The sequence below is a fragment of the Apteryx mantelli genome, chromosome 13, assembly GCF_036417845.1.
Source record: "Apteryx mantelli isolate bAptMan1 chromosome 13, bAptMan1.hap1, whole genome shotgun sequence".
NCBI lineage: Eukaryota > Metazoa > Chordata > Aves > Apterygiformes > Apterygidae > Apteryx > Apteryx mantelli.
In genome coordinates, this window is record NC_089990.1 from 12,329,025 (window position 1) to 12,345,092 (window position 16,068).

General features: G+C 33.5%; 1 protein-coding gene across 3 annotated transcripts in view; it reads left to right on the forward strand.

Annotated features, from left to right (window-relative positions):
• CHM (CHM Rab escort protein) overlaps window positions 1-16,068 on the forward strand; it is a 78,839-nt gene that overhangs the window by 57,416 nt on the left and 5,355 nt on the right. For 2 of the 3 annotated variants that reach the window (XM_067304144.1, XM_067304145.1), the window contains exons 10-14: window positions 2,719-2,823; window positions 3,777-3,840; window positions 5,369-5,465; window positions 10,265-10,363; window positions 13,805-13,971. In XM_067304144.1, coding sequence (XP_067160245.1) covers window positions 2,719-2,823; window positions 3,777-3,840; window positions 5,369-5,465; window positions 10,265-10,363; window positions 13,805-13,971 — 532 coding nt within the window. Of the gene's footprint in view, window positions 1-2,718; window positions 2,824-3,776; window positions 3,841-5,368; window positions 5,466-10,264; window positions 10,364-11,620; window positions 11,951-13,804; window positions 13,972-16,068 lie in introns of those variants that run through there. The other variant, XM_067304146.1, reaches the window with a different exon arrangement.

Consider the following 16,068-nt stretch of genomic DNA (forward strand, 5'->3'; position numbering starts at 1 on the left):
AGTATAAATGCATGGAAACTTTTAGACATACTGCTTTTAAGGTTTTTAGTAATCCAGTTAAAGAATTTAATTTTTTTTTTGCTTACATCAGGTTAGGTCTGGCGTTTTAATACATATGCAGAACATCCTGCACTCTTGACAGCTCTGATGCTCTGTTAGGAAAATAAAAAATACATCAAGTTGCTTAGCTTGAGGAAAAAGAAAATTGAATATACTTATGATTATTTTCTACTTTTTAGTAGTAAGTAGTCACTTATTTGGTTTTATCGGATAAAATTTAAGGTATTTTAATTTACATGGGTTGCATTGAAAAGAATGGTGGGCATTTTATGTTGATCACAGTTTAAATATGTTTCCAATCACATAATTGTGTCTCAAAAATGGAAAAGATGTGATAAATGTAAATTTATATATCTGTAATAAAAAGATATAGCAAACACATAGTAATTTACATATCTTTCTTGAAATATTGCATACTGGCTTTGTCAGTGCTGGTAAGTCCATTTCAAGGATGTCGCCCTTAGTCCATTAGTTTGGATAATGAGCCCTATAAAGTACATTTATAACTTGTGGCACTGAAAGGAGATGGATTCTAATTTTCATCCTTTTATCTAGACACATTGAAAGAAGGTCAATGGAGGGTTCTGTATGATTCATTGTCCCAACACATATCAGATGACAGAGACCTGATAATGTCAGTGCATAAGTGTTTTCCATATTTGGAAGCAGTGCTTGAAAGAAATTTTCTCAACATCATCCTTTGAAGTAAAGTGGAGACTGATATTAAAAGCACAATCTCTTTTTCTGGTTTAAAATCTTATCAAACATATGACCTGATAGCTATTCCTGAACAAAGGGGAGGAAACAACACTCAGCAGGAAAATAAAAAGCGTGTAGTTGCTTTTGGTGGCTTTAAGTGATGCAACATGACATTTAATCAACCTTTCTCCCTCCAGAATGGAGGGGGGGCAGCGGAAACTGTTTCATAAACAATAAGGAAGGTTATAATTCGTTATGAACTGTACCAGCTTGACTTCCTTGTTTATTTGCAGTATTTAAATGAGTGCTTGAGAATGAAGTCAGTTAGGCTAACGTTAAGAAAAAAACTTCTGAAAGTAGCAGGCGAGGCCCGTGTTGAAGAGAATGCTGTTGAAGCTCTCCATGAGGAGTCCTGCCCATACAGACTTAAACCATTTCTACCATTAGACGTTTAGACTGTTTTGCAAGTTCTCTATTGAATTTGAATATAGTTGCATATGTAGTACCCATGGCTATGAAATCGGTATTAGAAGTTAGTATTATAACAAGTTAATGGCAATTAAATACACTTTTACATTTCTAAATAAGCCTTGCATCTGCCCTCCTTCCGTTCTCATTTCAGACCATAGAAAGCAGGGTGACATTCTAAAGCCACAAAAGCAAGTGGCAATTGCTTGCATTTATTTATTAAGGTTTGATTTTCATCCTCTCTAGTTCAGTAGCTTCTTCTGTTCACAGAAGCTGATGAATAACCTGAAGTTACAGAAATGTTGTTTATTCTTGAGGCATAATTTGCATGTCAGCTTTTACTGCACAAGAATAATGTTATGTTGTGATAAAATACATTTAAATCTGTAAGGAATCTCCATGTCAGGCATTCTCTCGTTTCCTTTTGTGTATGTATGTGTGTGCGTGTGTGTAGAAGTCTGAGAGAGGATTTACTGTTTTGAATCTTGTATATTAAAACAACTGAAATATACATCAGGCGAAAGGGAAGTAAAGCTGACTTGCTTTACTTTTCTTACTGTTACTTCATTTTACAATAAGTGTTCTGATACTATAGAAAACCTTAAAAGTGGGGGTTTTTTTGTTTTGTTTTTAGAACTCAATATTAAGCCTTAAAGATTCTTATGATATGGAAAAAAGTGATAAAGAAAGAAATTGTAGTCTATGTATTTTGTTTGTACTTACAATAGTAAAAACTGAGTTTATAAATAGGTGCCCTTTGGAACTATAGGCCTTTTTTTAAAAAGTGTGCAATTTTTCAGTTTGGAAAGATGTATAGAATTAAATAGAATACAGATCAAAGCATGTAGGAGTCAGCAGTAGAGTTTTTAATATCTGTATGCAACTTGCTTTTGTTTCATTTATATCTGATTTTTTCATATATTTCATATTAAAGTACCAAGTTTTTTCTCTCATACAGATTTTTTTTTTGCTCAATAAAATCTGAAATTTGAATCCTGTTCCCCACAGTTTAAGGTTTTTGTTTCTTACTTCCTGTGACTTGCATTTCTGTCCCATTTATAAGAGCTAGTCTGTTATGTTATACTTTGAAATGTATGAAAGTGTGAAAGATTACTGTGGCCTCAAGTGTTGTGACACACTATCATCCATGTATCATGAGGCAGGAAACATTCCATTTTCATGTACAGTGAAGTGCCAGTGTTATGAACCTATATTTTGCTTTAATAATAAATTGACCAGTTTAATTTTCTAACATCATTATGTGTAATTCAGAGCAAAGAATTGTATACACCGTGTAGATGTATTTGTCTAAGATTTCTGTATGAATTTCAGTTGAGTTATTTTAGGGTTTGCATGTTAAATATTTATAGATAACTTATTTGACATATTTAAATGATTTTATCACTTAATTTCAAAAACTTAATAAAATTATGAATACTTTTATGGATGAATTCCTTCTTTTCTTACTTTGATTTGAATATTTGTTAACAGATGCAAAGCTATCCTAGATCATTTTGGACAAAGAATAAGTGCCAACTATTTTGTTGTGGAAGATAGTTACCTTTCAGAGAGCACGTGTAAAAATGTGTGTTACAGGTATGTAGTAAAATAATAAACATAGTAAATCTCTTTAAAATACTAGCGTGTAAAGTATCCTGTAAGTTAAACTTAAGAGATTGTTGCCTTCTGCTTTATCTTTGTAGTACAACCAACTTAGTTCTGTGCATAGTTTTTCTTTCTTGTATATACTTGAGAGCATACTGTGCCTCCTATATTTAGGCTTCCTTTAAATTATAGTCCCCTTTTCCTTATGAAAATACCCAACATCAGGGATTTCATATTTGCTGAAAGGTCCTTAGAACATGGAGGTGCCTGTTGCTGTTCTATCTTTAAATTCCTTCAGATTTAGAAACATATTAACAGTCATTGCTTTCTCGTGCTCTCTCTCTTGCTCTCTCTCTTTTTTTTTTTTTTTTTTCCCTCTCTTCTGGCTTTTGGTCAAAAGCATTTCAGTAGACCCTGAACATATAATGCCTTTGTCTTCAAAATATTGTAGATGAGATAAAGACAAAACTGTAGTAGCAAATGCAGCACAGAAATAATCATAGTCAAGAGAGGATTTGACACTTGAATTCATGAACTCCACTGTAGTTTATTTTCCTGTAGTCCAAAGTGTCCTGTACTCTTTGGAACAAAAAAAGTCTTATAACGTGCTACTACTAATCTTTATAAAATAAATAAAACAATTTTTAAATCAGAAGGATATTCAGGCTGTTTTACATAATGGCACCGACTCATTTATTGGTCATCTATTCTGGTCATTGCATATACTACATTAATGTTCCAGAGGTGGACCTAATTCAGCAAAAGGCAAATTACCCCATTCACAGTATATGCTCAAGGAAATATGTACATAGTCATATTAATAAAGATTATATATTTAACACTCACACATTATTAAGTTTAAATTTGTGTTGCCAAAACACTGAATCCCAATTGCTATTTTTTCTGTTTTTGTGAAATGCCGTAATTGTTTTATTTAATTGCAGGCAGATCTCCAGAGCAGTACTCATTACAGATCAGTCCATACTAAAAACAGATTCAGAGCAGCAGGTATATATCAATTTTGTATCACTTACATCTGTTTGTATCACTTACCTCTTATGAATTGTATGTATTAATATTTAATTGTTAATTCATGCTTTTGTTCCTGCTTGAATCCAGCTTTTTGGTCAGCTTACTCTACTGACAATCATCTATCTCGTTAGTCTCTATAAAACTGTGTCTCTTCTAGTTCAGTGACTTGGGTTTCCTTGTTTGCTGGTTGACTATGCTAATTAACACAATTGCTAAGCTGCTGTTTTACTTGCTTTTTAACACTGTTGCCGTTAATACTCTGTTAACTGTTAATTGCGTTGTCTAAGCTTTGTTCAAAGCTCTTTTTAGCGTTCATTTTTACAGCATAAATTCTATTCATATGCATTCAGAGCCTTCTTTAAATGTTTCTGCTTTGTCATTCTTAAATATCCTTTAAAATTAAGTTCTGCAATCTGTGTAAAAAGTTTCTTCTGTTTAATTTGTCATGTCCTGTTTTCTTATATTTTAAATCAGGACTTACAAAATAAGAATATAGATGGCAGAGAAGTCTGTTCTTCCTATGCCTTGCTACTAGCAGTCCCACATGAAAGTACTCCGCTCGTTCTCATCTAAGAGTGCTCTGCCCAGTGTTCAAAAACCATTTTGCAATCCCTTGCCAACAGCAGTTCCTAAACTCTCTGTGACTTATGATGAAAACCAGTTATCAGATAAAAAGCTGAGAATCATCATTTTAGAAAGGGCTGCAATGTGATGTTTTCTGATCATTCTGATGCTATCAACCTTCCTAACAAAGGTGGCCTTACTCATTTAGTAGAATTTTTTTGTATCCAGCAGGATTGATCCCATAGATCCTGTTACTAATAAACCAGAAAATAAGATTGTATCAATAGGTCTGCAGATATTTTTCATCTCTACTCAGAATTCCGTTGGTTGTCTGATCCTTCATGTTACTCTGTTTTGACATAGACTTGTTTATGGGTGGGGGGGGGGGTTTCTGCATTTCATAAAAGAAACAAATCTATCATGGATTGTATGTAGCGGAGTTGACAATGACTACTTCTCTAGAGCTTTCTTCATCTGTTGTGTAAATACATGCTTATGGGATTGTTAAACTTTTGCAGACTACTGAGCAAATACAAATACAGTTATGTTTGTGGCGATAAACATATTTAGGTATGAAATTCTTGGTAATTATTTCTGAGGTTCAAATAATTTTTATTTTTGCAAAAGTATAGAAATATTAAAACTTTAGTTTTTGTAACAAGATTGTCTTTAAGTAACTTTGCAAGTCAATGTGTGTGTTCATGTATATGTATACCTGGATAGCATAAATCTGTTATCTATTCCAGATATTCTGTGGGTGTTTTAATATTGTATTTTACTTCTTGAACTGGATACCAAGCCAATTTTACTTGAACTGTTAATAGTATATTAATAGAGTTGCAGTTTGCAATATTTCAGTGCAAGTTAATACAGTATAGATGAAATTACTTTTTAAAGTAGTTTGATATTCAGAATTTTCTTTTCTCTTCCTGCTTGATAGGTTTCCATTTTGAGAATGCCTCCAGTGGATGTAGGGCAACCAGCAGTTTGCGTCATTGAGTTGTGTTCCTCAACCATGACATGCATGAAGGATACTTGTAAGTACAGGTATCTTATGTGTTCTTAACTGTATTTTTTTCTTTGATTATATCAACTCTGAAACAAAAACTTAAAATGTGTCTTTGTCATTCCTCTGTTGCATGGTTATCACATTACTGCTTGAGAAAACAGTCTATACTAGCTTACTACTATCAGAAGATGAAAGAAATAGTCCATTGTCTTCATTCTATAACAATTGTGTGGTCTTTCGTTTGGTTTGTGAATCATACTACAAAGTTCTTGCATTTAAATACGTCTTTTTTAATTTACATGCAAGAATTATTTATTTAAAATGTTATTGTGATTCTCATAGCAATAAGTTATACTGTTCTCCGTTTCCAAATGGATCAAACATCAAAGGTCAAATGTTCCTTTTACACTTTTTATATGGCTAAAGAACTTGATACTTGTAGTCTTACTAGTAAAGAAAACAGAATTTTCTCCCAATGTCGTAATTTTAAAATAGCACCAACAAAGAGGTTTTTGTTGCTTTGGCTGCTTTTTGGCTGCTGAACATTTTTAAGTTTAAAAAAATTAGAATTTCACATTTCATTTATTCTGCAAGATTAAGATACCTGTCATTCCAGTAAATCTTCAGTTAAGATTTGTTGAGAGCTCGAGACTGTTACTCTCCCACTCCAACCAGCTAGGATCATGCAGTCTTCAAGACAAAATATTGGCGCACGCGCGCGCGCGCTCTCTCTCTCTCTCTCTCTTTTTTTTTTTTAGAAATTATTTTTCTTATAAAATCTTCTGCCAGGAATTTTCTTACCCCTTTAATTAAAGGGCCAAAAGCCCAAAATATTTCTGAAATCCTTTAAAAAAAACAAAAAACTGTCAGCAACAGATGAAGTCTTAGTTATATGGATGCAAGTATAACATTTTTTACCTTTAGAATTTAAGAGAGACTTTATGCCACTTGACTCTGTGGCCTTCTAAAAAATGCTACAAATTTTTGTGTTCATTTTCACAATGATAGATTTTTCCATACAAGATTCAAGCGTGTGTCACAATTAGCAGAAAAATTTGAAGCATGTGTTCTTGTTGGTTGCAGGTTTTTTTCTTCATCAGCATATAATGTGCAATTAATATAATTCTCTTTAGATTCATTTTCATTTATACAGTAGTGAGTCTTCCCATCAGTAGATGAAATGTTAAACCACATGAATCTTACTGATGGCTTGTCTTTAGAGCTTGGTTTTTTTGAAAATAGACTGCTGTTGTTGGTGACTGCTGAAAAGTCTGGGTAAAGGTAGGGTTATGCCCAGTTATGAGATTTGGAGGGAAGGGCTCCATGATGAATTATTTGAGGAGAAGATACAAACATCTTTTTAAGAATGTTATTGACTACCTCTGCTTTAGAATTTTTAATTCAAAGAGTATCTAAGAGATCACTTGTTTAGAAGGCACATTCCAGTATTTCAATTAAGAGTTTTCCATCTACAGAGCTTTATGACTGACCTGTTAATATTTTAGGCCAACTGAAATAGATGAGCAACAAAATGTTGCATATTGTGTATTTATTTTCCTTTTCAAATGCCTTTTCTAAAATCCGTTCAATACGTTACCAGTGTGGGACTCTCTATGGGAGATAAATAGAGTTAGATGCTACCTGACCTAACACTTTTTAATTAAAAAAAGAGAGAGAGAGAGAGAGTAATCATAATAATAACCAATTTATTTTATTGTTACCTAGGCTTGAGCTCAGTTCTTCTCATGTGAAAGAATAATGAACTACACGATCAAGTCATTCAAAATTATATTTCCTCCTTACTTTAAATAATAAAAAATAATTGAGAAATCTGTTTATTTAATAATTACAAGTAAAAAAAGTATATTGTTGATATTACCTCATTTAAAAGGCAGGTTTAGTTTCTTTAATCTGTCATAAAATGTACATAGCAGGAAGTGAAACTAAGAAAGCATTAATATTCTGGCAGATATAAATGATTAATTTCATGAGAATTTCTGTGATGTTGAAAAAATGAAGCGTTTTCCTTACACTTCGTTAATGTCAGAAGGGAATTTGCTATGTTCCTTGATAAAATTGTCATCTTGTTTTTAAATGGCAAATTTTGTTACTTTACTGGTTTGGTTTTATGCTAAACTAGTGGAATGCTGGCCTTGACCAAAGTATTGAAATAATAATAGTTGTATTTTAGGTATAGCTATATTCTAGTTGTAGGATGGATTTCATAAATATCTCTTTCTCTCTCTCTTTTTTCTTAACTTTTACATCATTATCTGTAAATGGGTTTTAACCTGACTTATTTCTCCTTTAAACAATTATTTAAGATAAGTATACAAATACATCTACTCTTTGATCACACTGCATAAATGACAGGCACATAATCTGTATTGCCAGTTGAGTGGAACCAAACTCCTTCACTTGCCCTAAAAATTGAGACTGTAATGATGAAATCATGAACTAAACTCATCGTTCTTCCTGCTAGAAGAATTACTTGAAGACAAATGTTGGCAACCACTGTAACTAATGCAGTTATACCTGAGTAAATCAAATATAATCAAAATATATACTGATGACTGTGACTCATAGCCATAACCTTAAAGATAATAAAAATGATTTTATAGAAAGTAAATGATGTGAACTTTAGTGATTTATAGCTTCTCTTTTCTTTTTTTCTTTTTTTCTTTAGGAAAAAACAGATACTATTACAGTGTTTGAAGTAGTAAACAGTTAAGGTTAAACGGAGACTTTCATTATTACCACCTGTCTTCATTTACTTTTTTAAGATATTTTCCTTTTAGATAGCAAATTTGTTCTTGGTTAAATCTAAAAGGGAGTGTTAACGTTTGAAGATAACCTTTGGTGTGTGTAATCTTTTTTTTTTTCCCCTTAAAAAAAAAAAAGTTAAAATTCTGGTCCTTCTGGAGTTGATGTCAAACTTTGTGATGTAACTCGGGCCAGAAAATCATTCAAGATATGTATGAGGTACTGGTAAATGAAATAATGACTCAAATATAGCAAGACTTGAGAGTTAAAAGAAAAATATCATATGAATTTAAAGTAACTAACTATTATCATAGCTATACATTGCTGTTAAATTGATCAAAGTTGTATAGTAATGAAGAAAAAATTAATTCAGTTGAAAACTTGCGTAAAGATATGTTAAACATCATCATGATGCTGTGACAAATACTTCTGTCACTACTAATGAGTTTCCATACAACAATTCAGAAGCAAATGAGTCCATGCAGATTTATAAAAGGCTTTAAGATGAGGCTTTTTAATATCTGAATAGATGTAAAATCAGGTGGGATAATGCAGCAGAGTAGCTGCCTTTCTATCTGAAGAGAGACCAGTGGGACAGAATGGGTCAAGAGCTGTATCAAGTGATTATCTGTTTGCAAAACAGAACAAATAAAGTTGCTAGAAAGCTTCCCCATGGAACATGCTGTCACTTTATTTTCGTGAAAACAAGTATGTGAACAAGAAATCTAAATGTCAAACCTGTATTTGAGCAAAATTGTGAATTATGTCACAAATACAAAAATGGGTACGAGTAACATTGGTTTGCCAATGCTGTAAGGTCGATGTTGATTAGTCATAGTTTCATAAATCTGTTCTTATTGTCGAAAATCTTTCAGCGTCATCTTTTTCAGTATGGGATTGCTGTAGTCTGTGTTTTTTTTCTGATGTGTACAGAGAACTTCTTAAAATCAAGTACTTGAAATCAGTTTTCCAAATATCATAAGTACTTACTAGCCCATGTAACCTAATTTCATCCTTATCCTAATACAAATCTGTTGTTTTTCCCATCCCATAAGAAGGTAAATGAATGAACCCACTTGAGCTGTAACTTGAAAGACGCGTTTATTCGTTTCATCTCCCATTTATTCTGTAGCACAATAGAAGAAATGAGTCTTGCTCAGACTCCTTTCTTTAGTGGAGAAAGATGCCTTCCTACTTACTCTTGTCCACCCAGACTTAAACTGTGGGTAGTGCAGGCATGACCAAAGAGTCAAAATGACGAAGTGATGATGTCTGTGGTTTTAGTATGTTATTGCACTGTTTGACTATCAAGACAGTGATCAAGAATGTTCTTGCTGTTTCTAGTGATTGTTAGTTTAAAAAATGAGGTGTTCATCCAGTTTTCTGCTGCTGCTTTTTTAATATGTTTTTTTTTTCCTGCTATCTGAAGACACCTATTCCTAGATTAATATTCTCTGTCCGCGCTATTGGCGTTAAATTATAGTTCCATTTTACCGATTTATATGGAGGGGAGAGATAATTGTGAGATTCATGTGTTGACCGCTGAACTTCTCAAAAAAGGAATGAATGGCCTCTCTTAGAATGAGTATACTTCATGTATTGCGTGGTGGATGATACCGTAAGGGGTTCATGTTTTTTAAAGTAATTTTGTAGCAAATAATTATTTTGCAATTACACTTAGCATTTTAAGTACACGAACATGAGCTGATACCTAGTGCCTGTTTTAAAGCACTTTAGACTACAGCTTCAGTGCCTTCTGAGGTCTGTGCAGACTTTTAATGATAAGATATTAAGAAAATTTCCGTATCTAAAAATTATATATGCATTTGTGTGAGGGTGTATATAACTATCTATATAGAGAGAGATATGCATATACACACACATGTGCGCGCACACGCACACACACAGAATTTCCGTAATAACAGTACTTCTCTGGGTTAAAGGAAGTGATTTATATGAAGAGCAGTGATTTCTAAAAGCCTGCTGTGTCTTTCAAAAATTGTAAATGATATTTATATTTCTCCGTACTGGTGATTGTAATTAATTTCTGTTCTCTTTTAACAGATTTAGTTCATTTAACCTGTCCATCAACTAAAACTGCTAGAGAAGATTTAGAGCCTGTCATACAGAAGTTATTCAATCTAAATACTGAAACAGAAAAAGGTAAAAATAAATAAGTTAAATATTAAGAGGTTATTTGCCAAAAAACAATTTAGCCTTTTAACTAAAGTAGCTGCTACTGAACATATGAATCCGTCATCAGAATCAACATATGCTGTGAACTGCTACTTAGATATCAGTGTTTCGAAGTAAAGGAATGTGTTTTGAGAGGCAGATAATGATTAGATGGTGTCACTTTTCTCTCTTTCATGATCTGATGTTCCCAGTGTTCTTCAGCTATGGTTTAACTTCAGCATACCAGGGCCATGGATATAAGTATCTAGGACCTATGACTTCTTAGTTTTGAATTTTTTTTCATGGAACTATATTTGCTTCTCAGCATCTCTGTCTTTCAGAGATGCAGTGGTGGAAACAAAAATCTGTGCACCTGTTATGTTTTTTGCACTATCCTGTTTTTCGTGATTTCTGTCACTCATATGCATCTCTGACAAAAGATCTTAAAATCCAAAAAGCTGATGAGCTGCTTTTGCCCTCCAGCTGCCAAATGTGCTCAGGGCTATAAGCTACTTAGTTTTCTATTGCCTTCTTCTATTCCAACTCTTTTGCTCATCCTTTCAGTCTTTCTCTTCAAGTGCTTTCTTGTTTACTGTTTTTAGTTGAAGTTCTATGGATTTTGTTTTAAAGAAGTTGAAGTGTAAAGGAGTTGCACACTAGGATGTTACTGGGAAGGCAGAGAGACTTCTACCTAGTCTTATCTCCAGTAATGAATTTTTTGGCCCTATATTCAAGGAAACCTTGCCAGCTGCTTTCATGAGCTTTGACCTTGAGATGAACAATATCATAGTCCAGGAGGAAAGTAGCTGTTGACAAAGCAATTTTTGCTAAGAAAGAAATTCTCCCTGAGACAATTTGAGCTAGTTCAACAGTCACCTTTGAAATTTAATCCCAAGATGTTGAATTTAATCATATTTTTTTAGTAGAAGCCCATATAATGAGTTTGTTTCTAAGGTAATGTGATCATAGAAGCTGTTACTATATTCTCACCCTGATAAAGCCTTTTTAAATATAGAATGCTCATACTTAAATATAGTAAATTGTAGTTCTTCTATGAGAAACCAATGTTTAGTTGCCTGTGAAAGTGTTTATGATTGTATGCAGAAGTTAGATGTGGATGTATTTTATAATATTAATATTCTGTTTGCTTATATTTGCTGTTATGCATCATTCTTAACTTCATGAATTCAGGTAGAGTTTTCTAATATTAAATCTTTCATATACACTGTCTTTATTTTCTCTCAGAGTTCTGCAGTCAACAACAAAATTTCGTGAAGGATCGACTTCAGCTTCTCACAATTTTGTTTTTCTGTGTTCTTTGCTATTTCTGTATTTTTCTTAACCTTTTAATGAACAAGCAAATTTTTATTATTGTCTTTGTTAGACAACAAAGTGGTTTGAATAGGAAGTAAAATATTAAATAGTGTGCATTTTATTCCTTTTCCGTATCTGGAAAGGCAAACTTCGTTTTGATATCCCAAAGACTCAGGTGTTTTACTAGGTTTGTAGTATAATAGCCTTTACAAAACGAATATTTAGGACATAAGAAGGGCTTGTAAATATAAAAAAAATATATTGAATAGGTTGAATAGTTGCAATCACTTCTCATTTTGATATTTGTTAATTTAAAGCCCACTAATTTCCAAGTTTTAATATTTAATACATAGCTACATTTTGAAGATACTACTGTGTGTTTGTACAAATGGTGAAGAAAAGATTAGCCTGTGGTTTAGTGTCTTCTAGTCATGGGGGTGGGGGGGTAGCATTAATCTTAATGTTTAAAGTGATCCAGTTTTGAAATGATATATTGTTTAGAACCTGACTGAAATTCTTCTGTAGAAACTCTGTGATCAGAGGGGTCCTCAGGTGCACTGAGGCACTGAAAAGCTAGTTTTCACTGACACATAGGCCTTTTTATCATCAGGATGAGGTAGTGGTCGTATTTTAATTAAAATGTCAGAACAAATACTGTTGGAGTTATTGAAAATGAATCACCAGATAAAGTGAGCACTGGGCCATGGCAGGTCAAAGAGGCAAAGTCACCGGGAGAAGAGGACTCCATTCATTTTCCTGCCTAAATGAGGAAGAAGTAACTTTTTTGAGCAATGTGAACTTTTAAATATATTAAAGAGCATCTTGCCCTGTAGTAAGGCTCAGACTTTCACAGGCTGATGAATTTAATTTATATTTCAAATTGTTCAATATGGTTAGCACCTACACTTTTTTTTTTTTTTTTTTTTTTTAAGTATTTGGCAGTTATAAGAAGATACTGAAGGAATAGTGTAGATTTATCTTCCCTCCCCCCCCCCCAATTCAACTGTTTTAAAATACTATTCTGAATGTCATTGTTATCTATAAGTTTCTTCCTTGGAAAGAAGTAAATCTTGCAAGCTCTTTTACAAGCATCATTTATTTTGGAGGAACTAAAATATCAAAAAGGGGACAGCAAATTTGGCAAACAAATAGTATCTATTAAGCTCAGAACCTATGTTGTGTATTCCTCTGTGTTCTGCGCTGTTGAAATGTGACCTTCATCTTCTCAGAGGTTTTGCTGACCATGTGCAGAAGGATTATATACAAAGTACAAAGTAACTACAAGAAGGTACAGATGATGGACAAGCAAGGCATAATTTATGGTCATTTTGTATGCATAATGAGTATTGTGTATTATATTTAGACCAAGCTTCTTGGTGCTTGTCTTGGTGACATTGGTTCTTACTTAGCAGTCTGCGTACAGAATAAATAGAATTTACATACTCACAGTTGTAATGGAAAACAGAAGTATGATCGAAAGCACCTCAGAAAAAAGTAGAAAGTAAAATTAAATACAGATACGGATAACTGGATAAAGTTACCGCTTCTACCTATTTTTAAATGAAATAATACGAAATTTGATTTCAGGGCTTTAAATATGGGGATACATACAGTTATTCTCCCTTCCTCTATTTTTGTTATTCTTTTCAAAGGAAAGCAACAAAAAAGTCGCATTATTTGCTCTTGAAATTAAAAGGCAGCTACTGATAGTGAAAAGATAGGAAATGTGTTGTACTTGAAAAATGGCAACTTGAAAATGGGAACATTATTTAGTACATAACTTTGTAAAAAGAACCTTTCTTTGGTAACTTACAGCATGTGAAAGAAGCATGGATTCAAGGATGTTTTTTGGTTAAGATAAAGTTAAAATTTGTAATAAGGTGGTAAGATTTATGATGTTAAATGGTTAATTACAAAAATCCTTTCTAGAAACCTTATAAAAAGAATTGTATTAAAAGTGCTATTAGAACACCTTAGTTGGCCTTTTGAAAATATATATATTTATACTCTATTACAGTAATTTCATGCTAATAAATTGACTTTTAATGTGCTAAATTCCATATTTCTCTTATTGCACATGAACATTGATTATTGGAAACACTTTTTCCTTTTTAGAGACTGAAAATGAAGAACTGGAAAAACCCAGAGTCCTCTGGGCTGTATACTTCAACATGAGAGATTCTTCAGGCATCGACAGAAATTCATATGACAGCTTACCTTCAAATGTTTATGTCTGTTCTGGACCAGACTCTGCTTTGGGAAATGACTGTGCTGTCAAGCAGGTTAGGCAACTTAGTTGTTTTGGTTGTAGAGCTTTCATTTCAGAGGCCTAAGGAGGTCCAGTGTAGTCTTTTTTTTGTTTTGTGTAATCCTGTTTTATGCTAGGTAGTTTAATATTAAAATATTTTTGCTACTTTATGGCTGGACATACGGAATTGTTACATAACAAGGAAAGTGAATGTCAGTGGGACTGAGAATGGAAAAAACTTCAGAAAAGGACAATTAGTATAGAAATATTAGAAGTAGCAGTCAGTTAATCTGAAAGGACAAAGAGGGAATCTAGAAGGCAGTAGTACCTGAAGATGATGATCTTGGTCGGAAGGTTATTTGCTGTAATATTGTGGAAAGGAAAAACTGTCAAATAATTCAGAAATATAGGAGGAATATATGCAGTCTTTTACCTGTAAGGTTGAAGAGGAGGTAAAGTAGTAGGGAAGTAGTACAAATCAAGAAAGGTCAGAAAAGCCTGTCTACAATTAAACTGTAGAAGAATTGTCATAGTAGTACTGAAGTTTAATACCCACAGGACATGGCCAGAAACCTATTTAAAAAATGGCAGAACTACTAGTCAGGTACGTTAAACTATCTATCGCAGGTTACCTTCTCTTTGCCTTACTAATACTGTATTAAAAATGCATGGTGTCATTATGTCTCAGAAGAAATTGAGGGGTATCTCATTCTACCTGTTGAAAATATTTGACACCAGCTCGCATTCAGTTTTGATTTTTAGTCCTCAATATTTGGGTATCTGTGCACTTGGTTCCTGCTAACTGGAATCCTGGACTGAGAACCATTTGTGACTTGCTAGTAGCAGGCATAACATACCTACCAGTGCTCAATTTAAGACAAGCAACCAGTGCTTTGAAATTGGAGGTGAAGAGTGAAAACCTCCCTAGACAAAACTAGATAGGTGGGCAGAGGGTGAAATAGCCTTCTCTGTTGGCAAGAGGCAGCTTGTTGAAGAACCTGAGGTCATGGAGGGTAGATGCACAGAAATTCACAGAGAACTTCGCATAAACTTCTCATCGTGCGCTCGACACTGATGTCAGAGTGCTTTTAGAGCTAACACGTGAGAACACTTCTACACCTTTATAGGATTAACTGGCTCTAACCATTTTTAATGCCTTTTTTTTTTAACTGCCCCCTTCAGAAAATGTGCATGCTGTCTTCTAACTAGTTGTGGAGCGGGGGGTGGTTTATGGCTAAGTCATAAACCTCTTAAAATAAGATTTTAAAATGGAAAGGCTGACATAGCCTGAACTGTAAGGTCAGAACAGTATAATTAAGGGCTAATAGTACCCTTCATTTTGCTTTACAAGGCAATAATTTGCCTCCCAGGTGGATAAAGGATTATAAAGACAAAAATAATGCAAGAAAATTACTGTGGTAGCACTTTTAAATTGTAAATGAATTTCTTTAAATGAGTTTTTTTTTTCTTTTTTTCTTTAACTGTTACCATTTAAAACTGCAAGTTAAAAGCTGTTTAAATACATTTAAAAACAAATTTAGAGTTATGATCAATATAGTTCACACAGTAAATAGCCATAGTTTATCTTATTTATATCATCCTATTTCTATGATCAGCCATCTTTTCTAGCATTCAACTTTGTTTTCACTTAACAGCCCTCTTCTTATCAATGTAAGTAATGGTATTGTAGATCAAGCTGTGTTTAAATATTCTAGGTCTTGTAGTTTGCTTTCGTGTGGAATCTGTTGACTATCAATGAGGTAGATGTGAACTGATCTCAGGAGAAAGGATCAAGAGCCTGACAGACTGGCTTTCAGAAAGAGTAAAAGTTGCATTGTTTTGAATCCATTTTAAACTTTGAAACTAGTAGACACTAATTAGAGTGAAAAAATTTTAGTGTGAAGCATGTCTGTAATTAAAAGTGGAAGGGTGGGGGAGAAGAATAGACTGAAGATAAAGCAAGACTCAGTGGCAGAACACAGCCTTCGCAGCTAGCATGCATGTACCTTCCAGACAAGCAGAGGAAGGAGGCATATGTGTATGCCGGTATGCCCCTGGGCTCCCCCCAAACTGCTCTCATCTTCCTAGCAATGGGATCAAAATCTCTACATGAGATACTTGCAAACTTATG